We start from the raw sequence: 26,210 nt of genomic DNA, 5'->3' as shown, positions 1-26,210 counted from the left end.
GCTTCAGGCAGACAGGAGAGGATGGATGCAATAAAACCCAGGAAGGACAGTTGGACCCTTTGGGGGTGCGCATGAAGGGACAGAAAGTGTGTCTGTGTGTGTGTTGTGTGTTTAGATTTGCACATGCACAGACATGATACGCACTCCAGGTCACCACTCCCTCTCCTTCCTTTCCCCAGATATGAGGGTCTGCGTTTACGCTGACGTTTAGGGTCCTTTGGATGGTTTTTCTGCTTGCCGGGCTCACGCTAATTTTTGCATCTCTCTCTCTCTCTCTCTCTCCGGGGAATAAATATAAGTATGTAATAATATAAGCACATAAGACAAGCCATGCCGGAACAGGCGCATAATCCAACACGGGGCATAATCCGACATCCCGGTGGAGCATAAATCCCTTCCAATGTTGTTATGGGAGGTGGCGAAGGCTGATCCTTCATATGTTCCAACTGTCCTGATTTGGTAAAGACGGTCTGGTTCCCACTACCTTTTAAACCAGATCGCAAATTGGTTCACATGACTCTGGTTCCCACTTGAAGCAATTCAGAGAGGGGGGCCATGCGCCAGACCCATTTAACCTGCCTCTTTTCAACGCTGATTTTCTTCCAAATCTTTTTGGATAAATCGATTCCGCGCAAGTGCAAAGCGGATGCGGATCGGAATTGATTTAAATTTGCCCTTTGGACGGCCGGAGCGGGTCTGTTTTGAACCGATTCGAACCCTGATCTCCAGAGTCATAATCCGAGGCTCAAACCACTACGGCATAAATATCACCAGCAATGTCCTGGCCGTTCCGTTCGTATGGTAGCCAACCTGGAGGAGCTTGCATCGTATCTGCTCATTCAAAGCCAAACACGAGGGAATTTCGGCACGATGTGAAACGCCAAATTTGTACGTATGGGAATTTATTATTTATATGGCACCATGCCTTGCAGAGTTACATAAGCCAAAAGACAGAACACACACAAAAAAGCCCCAGACAGGCCTTCAGAAAAGAGCTTGTAGTTAAAACAAACCCTAGGCGGCTGAATAGGAAGGAGAGCGCCTGGGAGCATATTTGACGTCTAGACTAAGCATGGCTTAGTAAAGGGGGAAAATGTCTTTAAATTGGCATTTTTTCGCCTCTTCTCTGGAACAGAGGATCCAGTTTGTTACCCTGAGAATGATTTCAGTGTTTCTATATCGCCCGACGTTTGGAAATTGTGTCCATCAATAGCTCAAGATACTCAATATATAAGTGACCCAAGTGACTTCCAACTTGTCTTCTTATGGCATCCAAGCAACTGTTAATTCTACCTCCCCAATATCATAGGCCATTAGGATAGATAGGCCATTAGGATTTAGTAGGCAGCGTTTAGCAGGAATGATCCATGATACGGTAAAAGTAAAATTGAAGCCCGTCTACCTTTGAGCCCCTTTGGAACTGTGTAAGAAATGGCCTTTGGTGAAATGCAATAAAGATCGGCTCGGTGACGGATCCGATCAAGCAATCGAAGTAACCGCACAGGGGCGACGTTTTGGAAAAGGCTGCAATGTCATCCGCTTGGTTGGGAAGAGGCTCACATGAGTATGTACCCATTGGCTTCCTGGTTTCGAATTGGCGTCTTTGCGCATGCACAGGGAGGACAGGATCCTGTGGCTAACAGTAATCCCATTACCGAACTGGAGATGCATTTCATACTGACGCAAATACGAATTGGCTGTGAATCCACAATGGAAAAGGATTTATACATTCGATATCGCCCCAAATTCAGCTATTCCTGGGATGTTTCACGGTTGCGTTTGGATTGCCTTCCATTGGTGCGTGACGTCGTTTGAAAAATCTTTTGCGACATTGCACAAAATACCTTGGACACCCCAGGATTACCCATTGGTTAACCTTCCAATTTTCCCCGTGCGATCAGGTCCAAAGGAAAGGAAGGGAGCTTGCAGAGGAGCCTTGCAACCTCTGATCCCTGGCCAGCATTCATATCCAAGCCTCATCCATTCTCCATCTTCTCAATGGTCCGGCTTGCAAAGTGCTGGGTCAGGGGACTTTGGTCCCGGTGTGAGATAAATTGTCCCCAAGAACCGCGGCGAATGCTGGGCTTGCTATTAATTTGCCGCTAACCAGAGAGGCCTCCTCTCCTCTGGCTTCCAAACAGCCGGGCTCTTGCCACGCAAGCACTTTTTCCCTTTCCCCAGCTGAGCGACCTTGCATCAGAGGCGCATCCCTCGCCATTGCAATCCTCCTCACCCCAAACGCTGACCTCCTTGGATGCATTTTTGCAATAAACTAAAACAAAATGCATGCACAGAGAAGTGAGCAAGGCTGCAGGGGAGAAGTGGCAGCGCACAAGAGCAAAGGGGAAAGGCATGGGGTGCATGCGCAGTGCACAAGCAACGAGTTACTTGTAATTAGTTTCCCATGAAAGCTGGCCATGGAAACCCATTGGGTGCCCTTGGGCAAGTCACACTCTCTCAGCCTCAGGGAAAAGCAATGGCAAACCTCCTCTGAACAAATTGCACCAAGAAAACCCTATGATAAGTTGGCCTTAGGGTTGCCATAAGTCAGAAACAACTTAATGGCACGCACCAAGACAGCAAGCGTGGCGTAGTGGTTTGAGTGTTTGACTATGACTCTGGAGACCAGGGTTCGAATCCCAACTCAGCCATGCAAACCCACTGGGTGCACCTTGGGCATGTCACACTCTCTCAGCCTCAGGGAAAAGCAACGGCAAACCTCCTCTGATCCAATCGCACAAAGAAAACCCCATGATAAGTTCACCTTAGGGTTCAGTATATACGTATATAGGTATGTAAGTTCACCAGCCAGAGATGTGGACAGCAAGTCCCATCATCTCCAAAGAGCACAGCCAGTTCCGTGACAAGTTCGCTTTAGGGTCGCCATAAGTTGGAAACAACTTGAAGGCACTCGGCGCATCCCCATAAACCATTATAAAGGCATAAAGCAACAAAGTTGTGTGTTTGTGTCCCTTTCGTTTTGGCCACACTGTCCACCCTGAATCTTTGGGATTCAGGCCTCGGTCCTAATAATCGGAGAATATTATTATTATTATTATTATTATTGGGATACAGCAGGCGACAAACTGGAACCATCCATCTCCATATATATATATATATATATATATATATATATATAGCATAATATCAAGTTCTTCTGTGCTCCGGAGACTCAAATTAAATCCTTAGCAGCCCGTTGTTTATTGTCGATCAATTCCCTTATTTATTTTATCACAACCTTTTCTTTCTTATCCTGCTTTTGTGCCATATATATATATATATATATATATATTAAAATGAAATGAAATAAAAAAAGGCTCCCGGAGTGGCTTACTTGCAATCAATGAGAACAAGGCTGGCTTGCCGTCTCAAAACAGAAAACAAAACAACTACAGCAACAACAACAACAAAAGGATGGAGGAGGGAGGAAAGCAAACCTGGGACCGGTTCTTTCCAATTTAAGAAATGTTCTTGTTTTGCATGTTTATTGGATTTTTATTTTAAGTACAAGGAAGGAGAAAAGAAACGAGAGGGAACACAAAGGAAAGAAAGGATGGAAAGGAAAACAGAGGAGGAAGGGAGACACAGAGGTAAAACCAATAAGACTCGCATAAGGATGGAAGTATATTCTCTATTATTCGTTCATTTCTGAGGGTTCAGACGCAAGGCAGAATAATCCGGTTTGGCACCACTTTAACTGCCATGGCTCAATGCGGTGCAATTCTGGGAACTGCGGCAAGGTTTTCTTTTTTGCGGCCAGGTGAAAAGCAAGCAATCTTCCTTTCCATTTGAGCCGTCCTGAAGGACTATTAAAGCTGAAAGCTTCCGGCGCGGAGAACCGTTTCCAATTTCTTTGCCTTGTTAAAATCGGAGAGTTACAGATTTAGGAGCGAACCCTCCAACCGATTTGGCAGGGAGCGTCTGGCCGAATCCTCCGTCTTCCCACTTTCTCAAAATGTCCCGGTTTCTCTCTCTCTCTGGTCCCTTAGTCCTCAGCTTACTTGAATTGCTGCAAACCAAGTTCAAAATTAATGGGGGAGAGGAGAAGAGCAAGCAGAAGCTCCCCTTTCCCAGTAGGCTTAGGAAATATTGGAAGTTATATGGAAGGGGCCTCAAAGGTCATCCAGTCCAACCCATTGCTAAGCTGAGAGGCGGCGAGGAAAAGAGGAGGGAAATGTTGCCCTTTGGGCAAAAGCAACCTGCTGCAGCTTGTTCCGTCGTTCCTTATTCTGGTATCACTTGGCCACAAACGTCCCAGTTTTCAACTCTGAAATGTTGGGAAGGTCTGGAACGCCTTCCATAGAAAAGGTCTTGGATTCAATCTCTGATATTTTTAAAGGAACAAGTGGCAAGAGATAGGGAAGACGTCCATCTGAGACCCTGGAGAGCCGCAGTTATCAGTAGGCAAGATGGACAAATGGTTCAAAGCAACGTAAAGCAGATTCCTGCCTTCTAAGGGGAAAAACCCCACAATTTCATGTTGTTTCCCACTACATCTCTAAGAAAAAAAGGCCAACAGGGATGGAAAGAATAGTGCCGTTATTCATTTTCTTTGCAAACATTAGCTCCTTTTACATTCAGACTAAAATCCGGAATGGATTGACCAGCCCAATGAAAACCAGTGGGAAGCCATGGGTTCCTCTCTGCTCCAGACATGTTTCAGGAAACAATTCCTGAAGAAAACAAAAGGGACTTGTGAACGCTGAACACAGAGAACTGGTAATGAAAGTCCTTCCTTCCTTCCTTCCTTTTGTTCGTTCATTTGTTCATAAATACTTTTTATTTATTTTACACGTCATTATAACTGTGTATAAGTTGTTTCCAAAGTCACGGTGCCAAACAAAATAGGCCTCTCTTGAGAAACGCAAGCCAAGGGATGGATGGATGGATGGATGGATGGATGGATGGATGGATGGATGGATGGGGACCAGCTTGAAGGGGGCATAGTTTGCATCATGACCCTTGAAAAAAGCTTCCCTTTTCTCCTCGTTCTGCTTGAGATGGCATCGTCAAGTAACGCATTTCCATCTGGGATCAGCCAAAAACAATGCGCTGGCCTTGGGGCACCTTCTACCTTCTGTCTCCCGACTGTGCCCATCGTCCCCGCAAGCTGGCACAGCCGTTTGCAAGAAACAAAGCATTGCCCCTGGCTCCCTTCCTCCCCGATCCCATCATGCTTCAGCCTCCGGTTTCAGAGGAAGAAAAGAGGACAAATTGTTGGACAGGAGGGGGAAAGTACATTGTTGTTGTCTTTGTGTGACTTCAAGTGCTCTCCGACTTATGGAGACCCTAAGGCCAACCTATCATGGAGTTTTCTGGGGCTGAGAGTGTATGATGTGCCCCAAGTCTCCCAATGGCTTTCTATGGCCAAGCGGAGATTCGAACCCTGGTCTCCAGAGTCAGAGTCCAATGCTTAAACCATAAGCGAACATAAGTACCAGTTGACCGCAGTCAAAATGAAGGGAACTCAGATTGGAAGAAAGCAGAAAGGATGAAGAGGGTGCTATGGAGGGACGAGAAAGGACCCTTCCCAATAAAAATTCGGTTGTTGTTGTTTTAAGAGGACTTGGGTACTGATGCCAGTCCCCAACATCCATGTTGATACGAAGACCAGAAAGGTGTAGACGGCACAACGGATCCATAACAACAAAGCAAACATTGCATCTCTGATCTCCTTCATGAAACTAATGGTTCTTGGTTGCCCTTCCAAGACCATGCAAAACACTTGGCATGACAACCCAACCCTATATAAAAATCCATGCTCCACCAACTGCCTGTGAAGATGCCAACCAAACTCAAAGGAAACAGAGAACACTGAAAGGGGTAACCCTTGAAAGTCAGCAAAATGTGGCAAATGATACAACATGTGCCCCCCGCAGATGGCATTTTGTGCCACTCTTTGCTCACCCAGATCTACAAAAACCTGTCAACCATATCCGTCCATTTCACAGATCCTTGTGTCTCTCCCCAGCCTTGCAAATATCGTACAAGTATGGGCTTCCTCTGCCTTTTGACGCCTCACTTTCTGACAACTCGCTCTTTCAACGCTTGCAAATTATAGACACATTGCATTAATTTGATGAGGGTTCCCCTCTTTTGACAGTTCTACTTCCTTACAAGGCTTACTTGGGGCCACTCACATACACATAGTGTCTCCCATTTGCCACACACTGGACCAGATGCATCTGAGGAAGTAGACTTTAGTCTACAAAGGCTCACGCTGCCAACTTCTTTCTTCAGTCAGTCTCAAAGGTGCTACAAGATGCCTGCGTGGCTGTTTGTATCCGGAGCATATGCACACAATTCACGCCGCTTTCCCTAGTAAATTAAGCTGGGCTTACAGGGCGGGGGCCGAGGTGATCCAGAGGAAGGTGCCCGCTCCCATGCCAGCCCCCCCACACTTCACCCACCGCTGTTCACGCTTCCCTGGCAAAACCTGTCATTCCCACTCCAGCCTCGCATCGCGTGTCAATCATGGCTTGTCAAGATCTGCGAAGCCGCCCACCTCTGTCACAGCGCCCCCTGCGCTGCGTGGGCATGCCAAGGTGGAAGGCGTGGCAGAAGAGCTCCCTGCCAGGTCCTGGCAAGACTGAGCTTCTTCTGGTTCGTCTGATGGGGATGGAGGGGTATTGCCACTTTTATATGGGAACAGGTATTGCAGTTTAGGGGTCCTGGCTGTTTCAGTTCTAGCATCCCAACCAGCTTTGCACAGCGCATAGTTATCTGTGGGTTTTTCAGGATGTGCGGCCACTTTCTATAAGAATCTATTCCTGATGTTTCGCCCACAACTGTGACTGGCATGGAAGTGTGTGGGGTCTATATACCTGTGGGAGCCACACAACACACTTCCGGGTTGCGCCAATCAGCACAGGACAACACACAAACTACCTCCACCATGCAAAACTCGGTTTCGTGGCCGAGCCCGAAATCGAATCCTGGACACCAGAGTCGCAATCCGACACTTAAACCGCTACATTTCCCTATCCAAGAAAGGAGAAACAAAGCAACACAATAAGGATAGCATTACTCCCATCTGATTCCAAAGGTGGCAAGCCAAGACTTTAGAGCAGTGACACCCAAACTTCAGTCCTCCGGACGTTTTGGACTTCAACTCCCAGAAGCCCCAGCACACTTAGCCAACAGGAATTCTGGGAACTGACATCCCAAACTTCTGGAGGAACAAAGTTTGGGGACCACTGCTTTGGAGTTGCAAGGGTAGAACCAAAACATGATCACAGCAGATATTCCACTTGGAACGAATCAGGGACAAAGACCCTGGAAATCCCCCCTACGCTTGCATATCCCATGGATTCAATATTATTATTATTATTATTATTATTATTATTATTATTATTATTATGGTATTTATACTTTTCAGCCCCAAATCTTCCCATTTATGCAATGAAATGGGCCTACATTCTGCCCCCGTTTCTACCCAACATTGCAAATGATTTTGCATCAGACTCTTTCTTTCCAACTTGATTCACCATAAAATCTTTGCATTTATTTCACTGGCGATTTCTCAACGCTCTCCAGGATTAATTTTAAGGACGGCAGAAGGGTCTGCTGCGGGGACCGCTGGGTTTTCCAACCCAAAGGACAGTCTGGTTTCCAGCCACTTGGGCTTCAAAGTCGGCAGCGTAGGCAATTTTACCTACATAAAAAGACCTTTTTTTGCTCCTTTCCTCTCCACTTCTCTCTCGCTCGCTCTCTTTTAAACCACATCATCAACTAAATTGCGGCGATGTGTTTGATGGAATGCAACAAAGATGTCATGATAAGAACGGCAGCCTCTTTTTTTATCAGGAAGGACCGGCCATGAAAAGACAGCCGAAGATGAGAAGGAGCACCCCACTAAGAGAGGGCAAAAGGTTCATCCATGCCACGCCATGCCCATTTTCTCAAGAAGCCCCCTTCCAGCCCCATTCTCTGGCCTGATTCCCACTACCTTTTAAACTGGATCACAAATTGGTTTGAACTGGTTTCAAAAGACCTTGGTTTCCATTTAAATCAAATCACCGAAGCGATTCGGAGAAGGGGGGGCCATGCGCCAGACCCATTTAACCCACATCTTTTTGACGCTGGTATTTCCCATGTCTTTTCGGATAAACCGATTCCGCACAAGTGTGAACCAGATGCGGATCAGAATCAATTTAAATGTGCCCTTTGGACAACCAGAGTGGGTCCATTTTGAACCGATCCATTCATGAATGTGAACCACAAGTGGGTTATTTTACAGGGGGGAAATGCGATCGGGGGAAACGTAGTGGGAACCATGCTCCGCTGTCAAATCGATCCATCGATTCGGATCGCAGACCACTTTTTGCATAAGTGGGAATGAGGCCTTTAAATAGCCCCTTTGGGATCATCCTAGCCCCGACGTTGCTGGGGGGCATGTCTCTCCCCCCGAGCTACGATTCCCCTTCAAGCTCCGCCAGCCAGACTCATCCATTTTTTAAAAGCCCGCTTTCCACTTAAAAAGCGCCCATTTAAAAATAACCCTTTGAACACATCCCCGGCCCTCAAATCCCTGTTAAGCAACAGGGACTGTTTCTGCTAAGTCAGGGATGGAGAAAGAACAGAGCAGAGATGCTCAGAACAAGGAGGGAAAGCCTCTCTTCCTTGGGCAAAATAAAAGGGAGGTCCTGGCCGCAAACACCCCCCCCCCCACGGCAATGGCAGCAGCAAAGAGGATGGCGCAAATCGGAGGAGAGGCAGAGCGGAAGAGGAAAAGCGCATTTCTAGGTGGGCCATTTGCACTCCCCACCTGCGGCAAACTGCAGTGGCAATTTTTGAAAACACTGTAATAAATGGGGGAGAGCTGCAAAGAAATTGCTTAGAGGATGCCTGCAGACTATAGGCTGCATTTTGCCTCCCCCTGCCCTCCTCAGGCGATAATAGAAGAATACATTGCTATATGCGGAAAGGGCTGCTCCGTCGAGTAATACCAGGAGTCCAGAATAAGAGGGGTTGGCAGCGAGGCATAGTGGTCTGAGTGCCGGACTATGACTCTGGAGACCAGGGTTCAATTCTCGGCTTGGCCTTGGAGACCCACTGGGTGTGGCACACACTCTCAGCCCCAGAAAACCCCATTGTAGGGTTGCTTTTGGTTGCCATAAGATGGAAACAACAAGAAGGAACGCAACAAGTGGGAGGTGAGTTCATTGTTCAGGGACAAAGCTTGTCCCATTGAGAGCCATCTGAAGGGCTCTCATATGGGAAAGGAGTCCGTATCCCATTTCAGGACCTGGATGCTCAAGGCAGACATCCGCTACACCTTGACCACACAGACAGTGGGCACAGCGGTCAAAGGGGCAGAGGATAGCCAGCCAGATTTGCCAATGCCCGTGCCCACAAACAGAAAACTGCCCTGGGTATGAGCGCTCGCAGCTGCTGGTGGGCCAGAACTTTGTCGTGCTTTGCAAACACAACGCACAGACACACCAGCGCTGGCAGGAGCCACAACTGTGCCAGGAATTGCACAAGTGTCAAGGCCAAAGCTGAAACCTCTCCGCACACTGCAATACACTCCATGCCCAGCCAGTTTCAGTCATTAGCTCATCATCTCCAGACTCTGGGACAATTAATCCTATTTCTTTTGCCCCCTGGGGACCCGGTCCGCCCGCATCCCAGCGCATGGTCGGCATAGCAACCAGCCAGCAGCCTGATCCGGGGACATCCATGCCCCCTCTCTCTCTTTGCTGCAAGGAAAGAGAGAAGGGAGGGATGGGGAAAGGGAAAAAGAAAGAAAGAAAGAGGTGAGATGGCTGCAACTGCAAGCGACAAAAGTCAGATAGGTCCTGTATACCAAATTGTAAGCTCCATCAGGATGTTTGTTTTTCTCCCCTTGCCCCTATTTCTGTCCTTTTTGCTTTGGAAAGGAGAACGCTTGTCTTGGCCCCCCTTCTCCAAATTGCTTCAGTGAAGTGGGAACCCGGGTCATTTGAAGTGGTTCAAACCAATGTGCAATCCGGTTTAAAAGGTAATGGGAATCAGGCCCTGGTACGGTTGCCAAGAGAAGCTTGGATAGTAAAAACAAGTAGGTCAGAGCAAGGATGAGTTCATGTTTGGGGAGGTAACAGATACCCCTGTTCTCTCCTCCTTCCACCCTCTTTCCTACATATGTGCGCAGAAGACATGCCTTCTGCGCGTGGATTTATCGAGACCACAGAGCAAGGTTTGTCTTGGCACAGAAATGCGCACAAAGCTCTCCGGAGAATCTGGAGCGTCTCCTTTAGCAGCGCCAACTCCTGCTGCGAAGAAGAGAACAACATTTCGGCACTCGCTCCTCCTTCGACTGACTGGCAGCAGCTTGGAAAGGTTAGCCTTTTGGAATACAACTCCCAGGGCTCCCAAAGTCGCTCTCCATCTCTGATTCACACACAGAGAGACACTAACAGAGCTAGGTTTTCCCCTCTCCAATGCTACCATCTCTAAGCATCATGGAAACTAGACTCTCCAGTCCCAAGGAAAGACCACAACTCAAGGGACCTGGAATCCTATTGAGTCGTTGTTGTTGTTGTATACCTTAAAGTTGGCGGACCTATAAAGGGATTTTCTTGGCAAGATTTGTTCAGCGATGGTGTTGTTCTTATCGATGTGTGTGTTTAATTCTGTTCTTTTTTCCCAGCCTGCGTTGTACGTTTTTAATTGGATTTGGTCTCCTTTGACGCACGTTACCAAATCAACTTTTCTCTTCCTTTGGCTTGCCTTTCGGGGTCGAGGGACAAGCTGAAATGTTTCCGATTAGGTAGGCTTTCAAGCCCCCCCTAGTCGAGGTTGGCGGGTCGCTCTGCCAGCGAGATTATGCTTTTCCAGACGGCCGGAGAGGGTCAGCTGGGCAACGCTCAACCTCGACAGGGCTGGGAGGGTGGGAAGGCAAAAGCTGTTTAAAAACACCACCTAATGTGCATGCGCACGCATGCAGCACTCAACCCCTTCCCCACATTGCCTGCATGTCAGTCGCATCCTCCCAGTAATGCTTCCCCCAGTAGGGCTTGCTCCGATCTTTCTCCAGAGTACTAGTAAAAATGCAAAGTCGTTCCATCCCGATGTGCGCCATCCCTATGCACCACCTTCATACCCTCCAACCATCTCAATTTGGGAGGGACAGTCCGGATTAACCCTCTGCAATCCCACTTTCTCGGGTGCTTTTAAAATGTCCCGGCTTCTCTTTCCACCTCCCGCTTTCCGCCTTCTTCCTCATCTTATTTCAAGTGCTGCAAACTAAGATGCCAAAGTAGTTTGCACTCAGTTAACTCAATAACAGGGGAAAGGAGTAGAGAGGCTCAATCTTCCCAGCAGACTCAAGCAAGAGCAAACCACTGCAGCCTCACATAGCTTGTCTGTTTATCCTCATGAGTAACTTTTATCACCTTGACCACTCTCTAAAGCTGCTTGGCTACACTTGTGTCAGCAAACCTATCCTGGGGTTTTCTCAGCAAGATGTGTTCAGTGGAGGTTTGCCATGGCCTTCCTTTGAGGCTGAGAGAGTGCGACTTGACCAAGATCAGCCAGTGGGTTTCATGTGCTAGCCGGGAATCGAACCCTGGTCTCCAGAGCTGTGGTCCAACACTCAAACCACACTGCCTACACAACCTCCCCAAAAAAGTACACACTGCCCTCCTCTTACTCTCTTTCCCAGTGCATCCTCTTTAAAACCAACCACAGGCCTCTTGTATATTAATGGCATCTTATTTGTATTGAATGCATCATTAATGTTAACGATCCCTTGGAGTCTTCCCCCCTCCCTCCCTGGACAGAGAGTATTAATTGCTCGTGTTGTAATTAAATATTAAGGCCGGGATGCTTCACACGCTTTCCACAGCTGGATTGCAGGGGTGCGCATGCGTGCGCATGGGAGTGTGAGAGAGACCAAGGCCAGAGGTGCAAAAGAGTCCTTCAGATCCCCTGCCGCCGTTTACAGAAATACACTTTGTGTGCTTGCAGCATCTTAATGCTTAGTTTAATGAAGTATGGACGATGGGATGCGCTGTCGCAAGTTACTGATGAATTATAGCTCCCTATATCCCTTGGAAAGGTGCATGAGCAAAGCTATGTAGAGTAATGGTTGCATTGGGATTTGCAAGGACAGTCCTGTGAAAACTTGGTCGGAAGCAGGATCAATCCCAAGAAAAAAAGGAAATGTGGGAATATTTAGATCTATAATCAAATAGGGTATAAGGCCATTCAAAATCTGAACTACAATGTGCTTTCATTATACTGTGTAGCCACTCATGCCTCAGTTCTGACAACATACGACTATTGTGAACATCTTTGGTTTCTGAATCAAGTTTTCATGTTTGGCTACGGAAGCATGGATCTCTAAACTGCAGCGTTCCTGGACATGACCAGCAAAATACCTCTAAGGTTCCATCTGCACTGCGGAAATAATCCAGTTTGGCACCACTTTAACTGGGTACGGTGCTAAGGAACCTTGGGAATTGTAGTTTGCAGTGGCCCCAGAGCTTTCTGACAGAGAAGGCAAAATGTCTCACCAAACTACCATTCCCAGAATTACACAGTATTGAGCCATAGTAGTTAAAGTGGTATCAAAGTGGATTGTGTCTGCAGTGCGGACAGACCCATAGACACATGCCGCACCACTTTGTTTTTACAAGTGAGCTCAAAAATGTATCTGCTTTTTTAATACACAATTGGGATTTTCTTGCAGTATAGCCACCGCAACCCATCCCTCGCGCATTTAATTGTGAGGCCACAAAGACAGGTCTCCACTATGCATTTAACAGAGCACATAATTATGAGCATATGCAAGCTTTCGAGTTCCATCAGACTCTTGTGGTCTGCAGATTACTTTTAGAGGAAGCTGTGTCATATGGGGAGGTACATATGGCAACAAGAAAATGCAAACAGACCCTTTTCCTACACATGCCCATGTGTTCCGATTATGTTCACTTGCGGAAATGTTTCCCGTCGCCATATGCGCAGCATCCCCATGTGACATGGCTGCCTCTCCGTATCGTCTGTGGACCAAGAGGCTGACTAAACAAAAATGCTTGCATGCACTCGTAACAACCTGTGGATTACTCACTGCAATGTGCAAAGTGCAAAAATGCAAAAATGCATGGCAGGGAGCAATGTGCTTTTTTGCACGTGTTCCAATCGTGAATGCACAAGCAACTCAGTGGAGGAAAGGGTCCCGTTATGTTAATCTGAGCATCACAATCCAGCAATGGGATGCATTGGGCTTGCGTCTCATAGGTCCCAATGGGGTTTGGGGATGGAGGGGTTTACACTGACCTTTGGATGTCTGGTGCACCTCACTGGTTCCTCTCCCTGCTCCCCCTTCTGAGTAGAGTAGGGACCCTCCTAGAGAAGGAGAACCACAGCATTAGGGAAAAAATGGCCAGAGGAAGAACCTCCATCCCCAAGTACACCATGTACCCCCAAACCATATGCTCACACATACACATATCATACCCGCCAACGTTATCATACCCGACAATCGGGACACATAGGACCGAGCAACATCAGAAGGCGCCCAAGACTGGCAAATGTCATTAATAAGGAAGAACACACAAACTAGGAGATGCCGCAGCGGTTTGCTTTTGCCCGATCCAACTGGGAAGGTCAGGATTCTGCCCCTGCTGTGTTCATTGAATGCAAATTCCTTTTGCACTTTTAACCTGTTTGCAGCAATGAGTTTACTATTGTGAAGGGAATTGTATTTGTTCATTTATTTCATTTAATATCCCGCCTTTCTCCCCAGAGGGACCCAAGGTGGCTCACAGGCAAAACCTATAAAATGATTCTAAAATTCAAACAATTAAAACATCTATACACTCATCCCTCCATATTTGCAGCTTTGATATTTGCAGATTTGATTATTCATGGATTTGATTACTACAATCCTCTCTAGGAATATCTAGGTCCTCCTCCAGTGCGACTCTGTGGTCAATGTTAACCAAAAGTTGCACTGAAAGACCTAGAGATTCCTAAGAGGACACTCTACTAGGCCTTGTTTTGTAGCTCCTCCAGTGAAACTCTATGGTCAACTTTAACTAAAAGTGGCCCTGAAAGCCCAAGAGATTCCTAGAGAGGACACTCTACTAGGCCTTTGTAGCTCCTCCAGTGAAACTCTATGGTCATCTTTAACTAAAAGTGGCCCTGAAAGCCCAAGAGATTCCTAGAGAGGACACTCTACTAGGCCTTTGTAGCTCCTCCAGTGAAACTCTATGGTCATCTTTAACTAAAAGTGGCCCTGAAAGCCCAAGAGATTCCTAGAGAGGACACTCTACTAGGCCTTGTTTTGTAGCTCCTCCAGTGAAACTCTATGGTCAACTTTAACTAAAAGCTGCCCTGAAAGACCTAGAGATTCCTAGAGAGGACACTCTACTAGGCCTTGCTTTGTAGCTCCTCCAGTGAAACTCTATGGTCAACTTTAAAAGTGGCACCGAAATACCTAGAGACTCCTAGAGAGGACACTCTACTAGGCCTTTGTAGCTCCTCCAGTGAAACTCTATGGTCAACTTTAACTAAAAGCTGTCCTGAAAGACCTAGAGATTCCTAGAGAGAATACTCTACTAGGCCTTTGTAGCTCCTCCGGCGTAACTCTATGGTCAGTGTCTGTAGGACGTGGACCACAGAGTTGCACCAGAGGACCTAGAGATTCCTAGAGAGGCATCAAACATGGTGTTTTTGTTATTTGCAGTTTGTCCATATTCACGGGGGTCTTGTGCCCCTGACCTTAGCAAATGTGGAGGGTCAAGTGTATATAAAATCACATAAAATATGTACAATAAAATCACTTAAAATAGAGTTAAGTTAAAAACGGACTAAAAGACTTTCTCTGCTATTGTTGCTGTTGCTGTGTGCTTCCAAGTCTAACTTATGGTGACCCTTACTACTACTATACTTATTTATATCCTGCTTTTCCCTTACATTGGGACTCAAAGTGGCTCACAATTCAAAATGGAAATGCAATCAAAAACATGCAGAAAGTGAGCATCAAAACACAATTCAACTCTTACAATATTGAAACGCTTGCAGTATCCAAACACAAAATGTCACTAGGGTTGGCATCCCCACAGTGCCATAACCCATGGTCTCACCCCTTGTATTGACCTCCTGCAATAACCACATCATACAGTATCCTTGGCCATATTTTTTTGCACCAACGTTACTCATAAATTGCAACTCCCATACAAATTGGGGGAATTAAAAAGAAATTAAATTACAGTACCATACGCACAGCCTTAATGTATTCATATGTACATCGTTTCATGGGGTTGAAGCGAAAAATTGGTAAGAGGTGATGTTTTTAAAGAAAATTCCAAATAAAAAAGCTTTTTATTTTATTTTTTATTATATCTTTATTAGTTTGACAACACACAATAAAGATAAAAAACATTTAAACAGGAAAAAGCAAATAAAACAATTACATACACCAACAGATACTACAACATTATGCATCTTCCTGAACATCCAAACAGTCTCACTTTCCCAAGCATTAATAATTCTTTTTACTTTGGGGATTTCAGCAACAAATGTATTCCTGATATTGCTCTATTTCCGCAGTTGCATGTGATGATCATTTGCGCCATTACTCACCACTTTCCCTTTATTCGCGGGATGCTTTCGATGCACTTTAATCTCTCTTTAATGCCGAAATCGGCCCCGGTGTGATAAACTCCTGTAAGTGGTTTACAATCTGTACGCCCAATTGCCCACAATAATGTGGGCACTAATGGAAAGAAAGATGTTGGCACCATGCGCTTTCGTAGACTTACATCTACTTCCTTGGATGCATTAGACTTAAGTCTACGAAAGCTCCTGCTGCCAACTTCTTTCTTCCAGTGAGTCTCAAAGGTGCTACAAGATTTCTTTGTATACTGATCTTACAGACTAATACAGCTATGTCTTTCAATTCTGCCACCCTGAAGGGAACATGCCTGACATCTTCTGATTTTGGAAGCTAGGCAGGGTTGTCCTGGTGCCTCGCTGACCAGTCCCTTGGCGGGCGATTATCTGTTGCTCAGTGACACATGGAAAGTGCTGCCAGGGAGTGGGCAGCAAGGCAAGTGAAGATGGGACAAAGGGTAAGGCTTCTTCTTTGGGTTTCCCTGCTGCCAGGCAGTGAGGACGCTGGCAGGCGCATGCATGCATCTGCCACCCTCGCCTTCCTCCCCACTGCCCTGGTTCCCTTAGGGAAGGGAAGTAGGGCAGTGTAAGTGCGGTAAGTGCGCTCTGCACCAGATGACACGCCAAAAAGGGGGTTTAAACCTGGTCTGGCCCTTACTGTGGGTGTGTATGCAGTGCCGCTGCCATGCAGCAATGGGTGCATGGCACTGCCAGCCTCCCTGCTGCCCTGGCTCTAAAGGAGCCAGGGCAACAGGGAGGTTGGCAGTGGCATGCACTCATTGCTGCATGGCAAAGGCACTGCATACACACCCACAGCAAAGGCCAGACCCCCTTTTATGGAGTGTCACCCGGTGCGCACCGCACTTACCCCACTCCCTTGGTGACACTATTGGTAGGACAAGTTAAAGGAAGAGTCTGCTAAACTGCAGTGGTTTTCACATTTTGAGGTCTTCTAGCAGCTAAAGTGGTGAACCGTTTTGGGCCTCCTCCACACTCCTTTGAGAGCTGTTTAGAAGTCTGTTCAAAGTCCAACACAAACCTGGGATTTCACTGTACGGCCTTGTGGTTGCCACTGTATGCCTTCAAGTCATTTCCAACTTATGGCAACCCTAAGGCAAACCTATCTTGGGGTTTTCTTGCCCAGATTTGTTCAGAGGTGGTTTGCCATTGCCTTCCCCTAAGGTTGAGAGAGTGTGACTTGCCCAAAGTCACCCAGTGGGTTTCATGGATGAGCTGGGATTTGAACCCCGCTCTCCAGAGTTGTAGTCCGACTACTCCATGCAAGCTCACCATAAAAACCCTAGTCTCCAGAGCTGCAGTCCAATGCCCGAACCACTGTGCCACAATGTCCGAGCGGCATTTAAAAGTGGCATGGAACCGTTCTGACCGTGCAACGGAGATAAAACTCTTGATGCTTTGCAGCTGTGCCGTGTTTCGGTGCGAAAACCAAACCCCGATCGGAACGGTGAGGCACACGCAGCTCAGGAGGCGAGGAGGACCGCCGTGAGGTTATCCCTGTTGAGCATCTCATACTCCAGCTACGTATTTGCACAGCGCAAAAGCTGGTTCCTGCCCTGGCATCCTCTATAAAGACAAGTAATTCTGGGTTTCAGGTGCTCCGACTCTACCCACCCCAGGCCTGCAAGCTGCAATTATCCGCAGAGCGAAAGCAGCTAGGCCAAGCAGCAGGTTGGCGAGGGATGATGGCAAGCTTATCTGTCAAGCAAACGTGCGCAAGTGCCCTCCTTTTCCACATTTCCGTGTCTGGCCCACGTTTCCTTCTGACCACTTCTGCTTCGCATGGGCTGAAATCCATCCAAGGCTGCACCCGCACTGCAGAAATAACGCAGTTTGGTGCCGTTTTAACTGCCATGGCGCAATGCTATGCAATTCTGGGAATGGTAGTTTGTGAGATATTTAGCCTTCTCTATCAGAGTGCGCTGGGCTCACTACAAACGGGTGGGTTTGTGGGAGATTTTATTGTATTGTATTTGTATTTTAATGTTGTACGTTGCCTTGATCTCATTGAAGAGGCAGGGTATAGATGATGATGATGATGATGATGATGATGATGATGGAGCCATGGAAGCTAAAGTGATGCTTTATTTCTCGGGTGGGGCAGCAGCCTAAGTTTTGTAGGGGATTTTTTGGTGGGGATTGGTTTATAATTTGACATTATAAAGGCTTCCGGTTAAAGGAAAAACGCGGTGCAAAGAGCGGTGTATGTTTAAGTTGGCTTAGTTTTACTCTGGCGCATGGTTGTTCTGCGCCATCTAGTCGTTTCCGACTTATGGCAACCCTAAGGCGAAGCTATCATTGGGTTTTCTTGGCAAGTTTCTTCAGAGCAGGTTTGCCATAGCCATCCTCTGAGGCTGAGATAGTATGACTTGCCCAATGTTACCCAATGCATTTATATGGCTGAGCCAGGATTCGAACCCTGGTCTCCAGAGTCACTGCCCAACGCTCAAACCTCTATGCCACGCTTGCTCTCTTGGTTCACCATTATCTTTAATTTAATGCATCGTTTTAATGGGCTTTTGAAAAATGGCTATTGTACTGTAGTATTTTTATTGGCAATATGTTACCATTTGCAATGATTCAAGAGAGAGCCAGCATAGAGCAGTGGTTTGAGCATTGGATCAAGGTTCGAGTTCCCCATTCAAGCATTAAAAACCCACCTTCTCTCAGCTTCGGTGGATGTCTATAGCAATCCATGAATAAACATGCCAAGAAAAACTTATGGCAGAGTCGCCGTAAGTCAAAAAACGACTTGGAGGCACACAAGAACCACAAAATCGTATCCTTCAGGGCTATGGCTTTCTTCACATGGAGCAGAGCTTTAATATACTTTCAACAACTTGGTTGTTGGAACTATATCCCTCTATTCACTATGAAGGTTGAAAAGGGGATTCTGGGCGTTAGAGTCCAAGAGTAATTCCATAAATTGTTCACTGACATTGCTTTAGTTAAGGTAAGGGATATGGGGATGCGCAATTTTTAGTTGCACACATGTCTGTATCTGTTTATGCATTTTCTTGCAACCCGCCTTGATCCTTTTGGAAAGGGGGGGATATAAGTTATTATTATTATTATTATTATTATTATTATTATTCTCAGTTTTGCGCAGGACCTGTGCCTGCGCACCTTTGAAATGCTTGCACCCAGGATGCATCATCCCATAAGCATTTCTTTAAAAACAGGAGGGATCCAACATTTGCAACCCAGACTTTAGCGATGTGTCGCTTTCCGCTTGCGTTGCGTAACGGCCTGCTGCTTCGTTTTATGTTTATTAGGGGATTGATACCTTCTGGGTGCCACAACAGAGAAACATCCTCCTTGCACATCCCCTCCAACTGTGCCTCGGAGGGCGGCAAAGAGACAGAAGGCTGTCCTCAAATGGCTTGAGTGGACAAGATGATTCATATTTCGGGGGGTCAGGTCCCTGGAGGGAAACTTCAAGGTTTGCAATAAAGGATAGAAAATGTTGTTTTGAAAGACGACAACAGTGGGAGTCAACCCCACATAGAATGTGTTGTGTTAGCTTGGATGGAAAGACTTGTGCCACTTTAGCCAGCAGCCTCCGTTTCTCTCCATGTGGCCATGTTCTGGAAGAGTTTGTTCCTGACGTTTCGCCAGCATCTGTGGCTTTGGCATCTTCAGAGAATGCTGGCATGGAAGAGAGTGGGGTGAATACACACACACACACACACACATATATATATAACCCCAGCAGGGAGGTGTATATATATATACCCCACTCTCTTCCATGCCAGCATTCTCTGGTGCCAAAGCCACAGATGCTGGCGAAACGTCAGGAATAAACTCTTCCAGAACATGGCCATGTGGCCCGAAAAACCCACAAAAATGATAAGAGTGGGTGCACTTTGAACAATGGGATTTATTTTCACGTTGGCTCAAACTGACTCACTGCTTTTACTCTAGTTGGGACTAAGCAATGGGATTCAGGATGCCATGTATGTACATGGCAGCATTAAGTGTGTGGTTGGAAGGCATCCTGCTATTCCTAATGTTCCTCAACCGTCTCCAAAATCTGGCTCAAATACATGTCACAGGTGCATCCATTGAGCTGGGGCAATGCTAGTTTAGGGAATTATGGTTTCCGTTCCCACCGAGCCACCGAACTTCCCTGCGTGGTCTTGGACCAGTCTCTCTGGCTGCACCTGCACACCAGAAATAATGCGATTTGTTGTTGTCGTTGTTGTGCGCCTTCCAGTCATTTCTGACTTACGGCGAACCTATCATGGCAAAATGGGTTCGGGGGATGTTTGCCCTTGCCTTTGCCTGTGGCTGAGAGAGTGTGACTTGACCAAAGTGGGTTGCACGGCTGAGCTGGGAACCAAACCCTGGTCTCAGTACTCAATAATCAATATTCAATACTCAAACCACTATGCCACGCTTGCCGTTTGACACTGACTTAACTGCCGTGGCTCCATGCTATGGAATCCTGGGAATTGTAGTTTGTTGTGGCACCTTGAAGATACCAGATCTGGTCTCCAGAGCTAAACAGGGTCAGCATGGGTTAGAACTCGGATAGGAGACCGCCAATGAATATCAGGTGCTATACTGCAGAGGAAGGAGCTAGCAAAACCTATGAGTATCCCTTGCCAAAGAAAGCCCTGTGAAATTCATGGCGTTGCCGTAAAATCAAGCCACAACTTGAAAACACACACACACAGTTTTATTATAAAGTTGTATATTTTGATTACACATATTTCTTCCAGTTTGCTTTATATTGTATTGCACCGTTGTTGTTTTGTACCTCTGTCTGGATTACTCATTCCCCTATATTTTGCATTGCATGTTAGAGTTGCTGCTTTTGTTGTTCTTTGACTTGTAAAACACCATGTATACCGATGGCGCTATGTAATAATAATACTAATACTACCACTAATACTACTAGTAGTAATGATGATGCAAGATTCCAGTTCTTAAGGCTCTGAATTGTAAAAGAAATATGGGAAGCTGTCTTATGCTTTCAGGCTCTTGTTCTATATCTAACATATACAAGGCGGCCATCTGGTGCTCCAAATATTATTGGACTGCAAGTGCTAGTAGCCCCTGCCAGCCTTGTCAATGGTAAAGAATGATGGGAGTTGTAGTCCAACAGTATCAAGATTCCTGCTTCTCGTACAATTCCTTATTAGAAATGGGTCTCTGGGGTTTCAAACGGACTCTAACAAAAGACACCAAAAATCAATGTTTGCAACAAGCCACAGAAGTATGGCCCTTGCAGCCGAAGAGCGGTTGGATCGGCCATCTGGTTTCCAATCCTGGGGTGCCTTTGAGCTACGCATCAAACCCATGAGCAGTCAATGGAAATGAGCGGGACTTAGAAGACCTGGTTTGAAAGTCCCACTTGGTCATAAAAACACATGAGATGGCCTTACGCTTTTCTGCTTTATCCTAACTGTGTGTATTGCGTGGTTTTTAATCACTAGGTAAAATCACATTGTGAGAGCAAGTGTGGCGGTGTAGTGGTTAGTGCATTGGACTCTGACTCCGGAGACCAGGGTTCGAATCCCGGCTCAGCCTTAGAAACCCACGGGGATAGTCAATGGCAATGGAAAGCCCTGCTCTGAACAAACAAGAAAAACCCATGGGAGGGTCGCCATAAGTCAGAAATGACTTGAAGGCATGCAACACAAACAAAACCATGAAGTCAAGGGCTTTCATGGCCGGCATCCATAGTTGTCTTGTGGGTTTTTCGGGCTCTGTGGCCATGTTCTAGAAGAGCTTGTTCCTGACGTTTCGCCAGCATCTGTGGATGGCATCTTCAGAGGAAGCTGGCATGGAAGTATATATACCCCACTCTCTTCCATGCCAGCCTTCTCTGAAGATGCCAGCCTAAACATCAGGAATAATCTCTTCTAGCACATGGCTACAGAGCCCGAAAAACCCACAAAAGCCTATAGATACAAAATCATTAGCATTGGGTAAAATGACAGTCATTCCCAGCTGTGCCGCATGCGGTTCCTGGAAGATGTAGTCCAGCACATACTGGAATGCATTGGGAAAGGCTGAACTTGAAGAGCAGAAATGTGCAATTGGTACCATATCAGATTTTCTTAGACTGCAGCTCCCATCATCCCCGGCCACTACAGTCAATGGTAAAGGATCATCGTTGGAGTTGCCATCTAAAAACATCTGGATGTCCACACAATGCCAAGCCCAGATTTAGAGGAATACATTACCCACGATCCACAAAGCATTGGGCAATTTTGAAAACTGGAGAGAGAGGTGACACATTTTATAAAGGGTTTTGTCTGAATCAGGATTGTGACAATATTGGACTACAACTCCTATCACACCTAACCTTCCTGCCTTATCCCATATAACCTATACTTAACCTATACCAGTTAAGTATATATGGCCCCATTGTCCCGATGTCAGCAACCTGGCCGGGTGCGATACACACACGCCTCGGCTCTAAACCCCGCCATCTGTAAATCCGTAACAAACGGAGCAGCGTTGGCAAAAGATCAAGAGCAGAAGCTGGCATCGGACCAGGTTTAGGAAAGATTAAGGAGTGTGGCAATTTAAGAGCTGAGCCTACAGAAACATGGCACCTCCTGGGTAGGATGGCAAATACCCCTCACCATCCTGTACAGTCTCTTCGAGAAAGCATTTCATCTTCTCCTCCGACTGGTAGGCCCTCCTAAGCTTTCTAAGCTGTGCCCGATGAAGGGAGCTGTGATGCCAGCCAGCTGCTACGGCTGGTTGGCTGCTCAATCGTCCCTTCCTGATGGGCAGTTCTGAATTCGAGTTGCCTCCCAGGCCACCAAACAGCTTGCGGCAGAGGGCAAAATGGCACCTCCTCCATGGCCAGAAAGGTCTAGGCCTTCCAGAGTGCCTCTTTCAGCCCAAGTATACCATAGAATTGCACTAGAGGTCCTATAGTAATGTTCTCTCTAGGCATTTCTAAGTCCTCCAGTGTGACTCTATGGTCACCTTCCAGCTCTAGCGTCCCATAGAATTGCACTGGAGGACCTGGAGTAAAGTTCTCTCTAGGCATTTCTAGGCCCTCCAGTGTGACTCTATGGTCAACTTTCAGCTCAAGCGTCCCATAGAATTGCATTGGAGGACCTAGAGTAATGTTCTCTCTAGGCATTTCTAAGTCCTCCAGTGAGACTCTATGGTCACCTTCCGGCTCAAGCGTACCATAGAACTGCACTGGAAGACCTAGAGTAATGTTCTCTCTGGGCATTTCTAGGCCCTCCAGTGTGACTCTATGGTCACCTTCCAGCTCTAGCGTCCCATAGAATTGCACTGGAGGACCTGGAGTAAAGTTCTCTCTAGGCATTTCTAGGTCCTCCAGTGTGACTCTATGGTCAACTTTCAGTTCAAGCGTCCCATAGAATTGCATTGGAGGACCTAGAGTAATGTTCTCTCTAGGCATTTCTTGGTCCTCCAGTGTGACTCTATGGTCACCTTCCAGCTCAAGCGTAACATAGAATTGCACTGGAGGACCTGGAGTAAAGTTCTCTCTAGGCATTTCTAGGCCCTCCAGTGTGACTTGATGGTCACCTTCCAGTTCAAGCATACCATAGAATTGCATTGGAGGACCTAGAGTAATGTTCTCTCTAGGCATTTCTTGGTCCTCCAGTGTGACTCTATGGTCACCTTTCAGCTCAAGCATCCCATAGAATTGCACTGGTGGACCTAGAGTAATGTTCTCTCTAGGCATTTCTAGGTCCTCTAGTGGGACTCTATGGTCACCTACCAGCTCAAGCGTACCATAGATGCTCACCTTCCACCTCAACATTAGGAAGGACATCCTGACAGTAAGACCTGTTCAATGGTGGAATATTCTGCCTCGGAGAGTGGTGGAGCCTCCTTCTTTGGAGGTCTTTAAACAGAGGCTGCATGGCCATCTGGCAATGGGGTGCTTTGATTATGAGTTCCTGCATGGCAGAATGAGGTTGGACTGAGTGGCCCTGGGGGGGGGGGTCTTTTCCAATACATGATTTCATGTATTCTTGCATGGCAGAATTGGACTGGAAGGCCCTTGGAGGTCTCTTCTAACTCTATGATTCTATGTATACCTGCATGGCAGAATTGGACTGGATGACCCTTGGGGGGGATCCTATTCCAACTATTATTCTACGATTCTATGTATTGCTGCATGGCAGAATTGGACTCTATGGCCCTTGGAGGTTCTCTTCCAACTCTATGATTCCTCCTGTCCATGGCGGACAACAGCCGCAGCCTACCGCCAGCCTGCAAGCTGAGACCCTGGCTTGGCAGATGTTGGCCCAACGAGCCCATTGCGCCTTCGTGGGCGAGCGATGCCAGCTCGTGCCAGCCGCCAGTAGACGAGTCCCCCAAGAACCGCGTCCAAAGCAATCAACAAAAAGCCAAACGCACAAGGCTGTTAATAATCAGATCATAAGCATAAGTCACACAGTTCATCAAAGCTCTGAAGCGGCACGAGATGAAACAGTGGTTCTTTGGCGCACTCATGCGCTCCCTCTCTCTCTCTCTCTCTGAAACATGCTTTTCTTTCTAAGAAACGTTCACAGACAAAACAACCAAACGGAGAGAAAAAATATCTACAAAATTCAGCTGCGTGAGCGAGAGATTTGGAGGCAATGTCAGAAACCAATGAGATGGCAGAGGCGGATGGTCAGAGAGGAAGAAACGAGAGATGGAGAGAAAGAAAGAAAGAAAGAAAGAAAGAAAGAAAGAAGGAGAGAGAGAGAGAGATGGCAACAGGCTTGGGAGAAGGAGGAGAGGAGAAATTAAAGGACTCCATTTGTCGGAAAAGAAACATAAAACCATACCTTGGCTGTTTAGCGTCAGGTGAGCCGGACCTTGAAGGGGAAGGAAGGAAGAAAAAGAAAGAAAGAAAAAAGACGAGTCATATAAACGCACGGAAAAAAGGAGGGTTTTCCCCTCTATGCCACAATTTAAAAGCATTTTTTAACTTGTGACAGACATCCGGGTCCCCCAGCAGATAGAGAGGGGAAGGGAGTTTGAGGGTCGGATGCCGAAACAAAAGCAAAATAAGGAGAGGAGAGAAGAGGAACGAAAATCCCGGACAGAACCAAAACGATAACAACAAGAGGAAGGGAGGAGAGGGGGGGAAAGAAGACCAGAACGAAACAATACGAAATAGAGAAATAAAATAGAACGTTTGGTTCGTTTTTTAAGGGTGTTAAAAAAAAAAGCATTTCGGGCGCACGGCCACATTGCCCGGCGAGAGAGAAAATGCTTTTTTTTTTCAGGGTGGCGGGGAGGACTACTTGGCAAAACCAAGCCGCCTTGCAGGGAGGGCGTTGCGTTGGCAGCCGGCGAGACTCGGCGTGAGCTCCAGGAAGGAAAATTTGTTAGTGGTGCAAAAGATAGATATAATATATATATATATGTATTTGTTTGGAATACTAGGGCAATGTCACATTGGGGGACAAAACCAGACCCCTCCGACTCAACCTTGGTGACCATGGGACCAGAAGATATCATCCCAACCAACCAACCAACCAACCAACCAACCAACCAACCAACCAACCAACCAACCAACCAACATCTCTCACCCATAAACCGTAACACATTTTGCAACCCATATACTCCATGAACAATGCATTAAGACTGTGGAGGTCCCAGAGATCGACCACCGCTTTGGGTGGAAGACCATAACCAGAGCCATAAGGTAGCAGAGAGAAAATGGCGAAGAATGCAAGGTGACCAGACATCCGCCTTTCCCAGAACATGTCCCCCATTTCAACCTTCTGTCCAGGAGGAGTTCCAAAAATGTCCTCCATCTGGAGCATGACGAAGACGCATGCATTTAGCTTTTCTTGGGTAATGTCTAATGCTTTTCTTCAGTATCCTACATTTCGTGGTGCTTTGCACTTAGGACATCTGGTCACCTTGGAAGAACGTTCCCAGTCCATCAATTCCAGTGTTGTCTGAGGTCTCTCACTGGGTTCCAGCATCCTCCATCCAGCCTTACTGGGAAATCCCAGTCTGATCTTAGGACCTCTTGCATGCAAAGCATTGGTAACCACCTCTTAAGTTAGGATTTCCCTCTATGAATAAAAGAGATTATTTGAAAAGGAATGTGTACTGGGTTCGTTTGTGTCTGAATTAACTCGCAACCGTGGCTCTCCAATGCTTTCTCCAAACCAGTGGTTTCCAATCGTTGGTCCTCCAGATGTTTTGGACTTCGTCTCCCATTCTTGGCCAAGGTGGCTAGGGTTTCTGGGAAATGAAGTCCAACGCATCTGAAGGAACAAAGTTGGGGAACCACAGCTCCAAACTACACCGGGCAGCAACGTCTTGGCATTGAACCTCTCCATGCCAAGAAGGATTTCTGCAACCAAGATGCACCCCTCTGCCACCCATTAGCAGCAAACAAACTTGGCTTTATTTAATCAGAAGCCCGGTTTTTCCAATATAATATTGCCTATACTAAAATTGGTGAAATTGCACTTCCCTACTCCCATTACCAGAAGTAGGAAGGCCATGTAAACCAGTAGTAAGGCCAAGACCACCACTCTACTCCCATTACAGGCATTAGGAAGGCCAAGTAAGCCAATAGTAAGGCCAAGACCACCCACCCTACTCCCATTACAGGCATTAGGAAGACCAAA

General features: G+C 46.7%; 1 protein-coding gene across 28 annotated transcripts in view; it reads right to left on the bottom strand.

The window, feature by feature from the left end:
* NRXN2 (neurexin 2) overlaps positions 1-26,210 on the bottom strand; it is a 277,457-nt gene that overhangs the window by 185,216 nt on the left and 66,031 nt on the right. For 19 of the 28 annotated variants that reach the window (XM_089483043.1, XM_089483060.1, XM_089483055.1 and 16 more), the window contains exons 4-5: positions 24,402-24,431; positions 13,261-13,329 (exon numbers count right to left, since the gene is read on the bottom strand). The exons of 1 other annotated variant lie outside the window; for it this stretch is intronic. In XM_089483043.1, coding sequence (XP_089339169.1) covers positions 13,261-13,329; positions 24,402-24,431 — 99 coding nt within the window. The remainder of the gene's footprint in view (positions 1-13,260; positions 13,330-24,401; positions 24,432-26,210) is intronic. 8 more of the 28 variants (XM_089483052.1, XM_089483057.1, XM_089483054.1 and 5 more) reach the window with 2 other exon arrangements.

Source organism: Sceloporus occidentalis, unplaced genomic scaffold (assembly GCF_023333645.1).
Source record: "Sceloporus occidentalis isolate IW3139 unplaced genomic scaffold, rSceOcc1.0.p SCAF_20, whole genome shotgun sequence".
Lineage (NCBI taxonomy): Eukaryota > Metazoa > Chordata > Lepidosauria > Squamata > Phrynosomatidae > Sceloporus > Sceloporus occidentalis.
The sequence above is the reverse complement of the archived record's forward strand: the minus strand, read 5'-3'. Positions and strand labels throughout refer to the sequence as shown.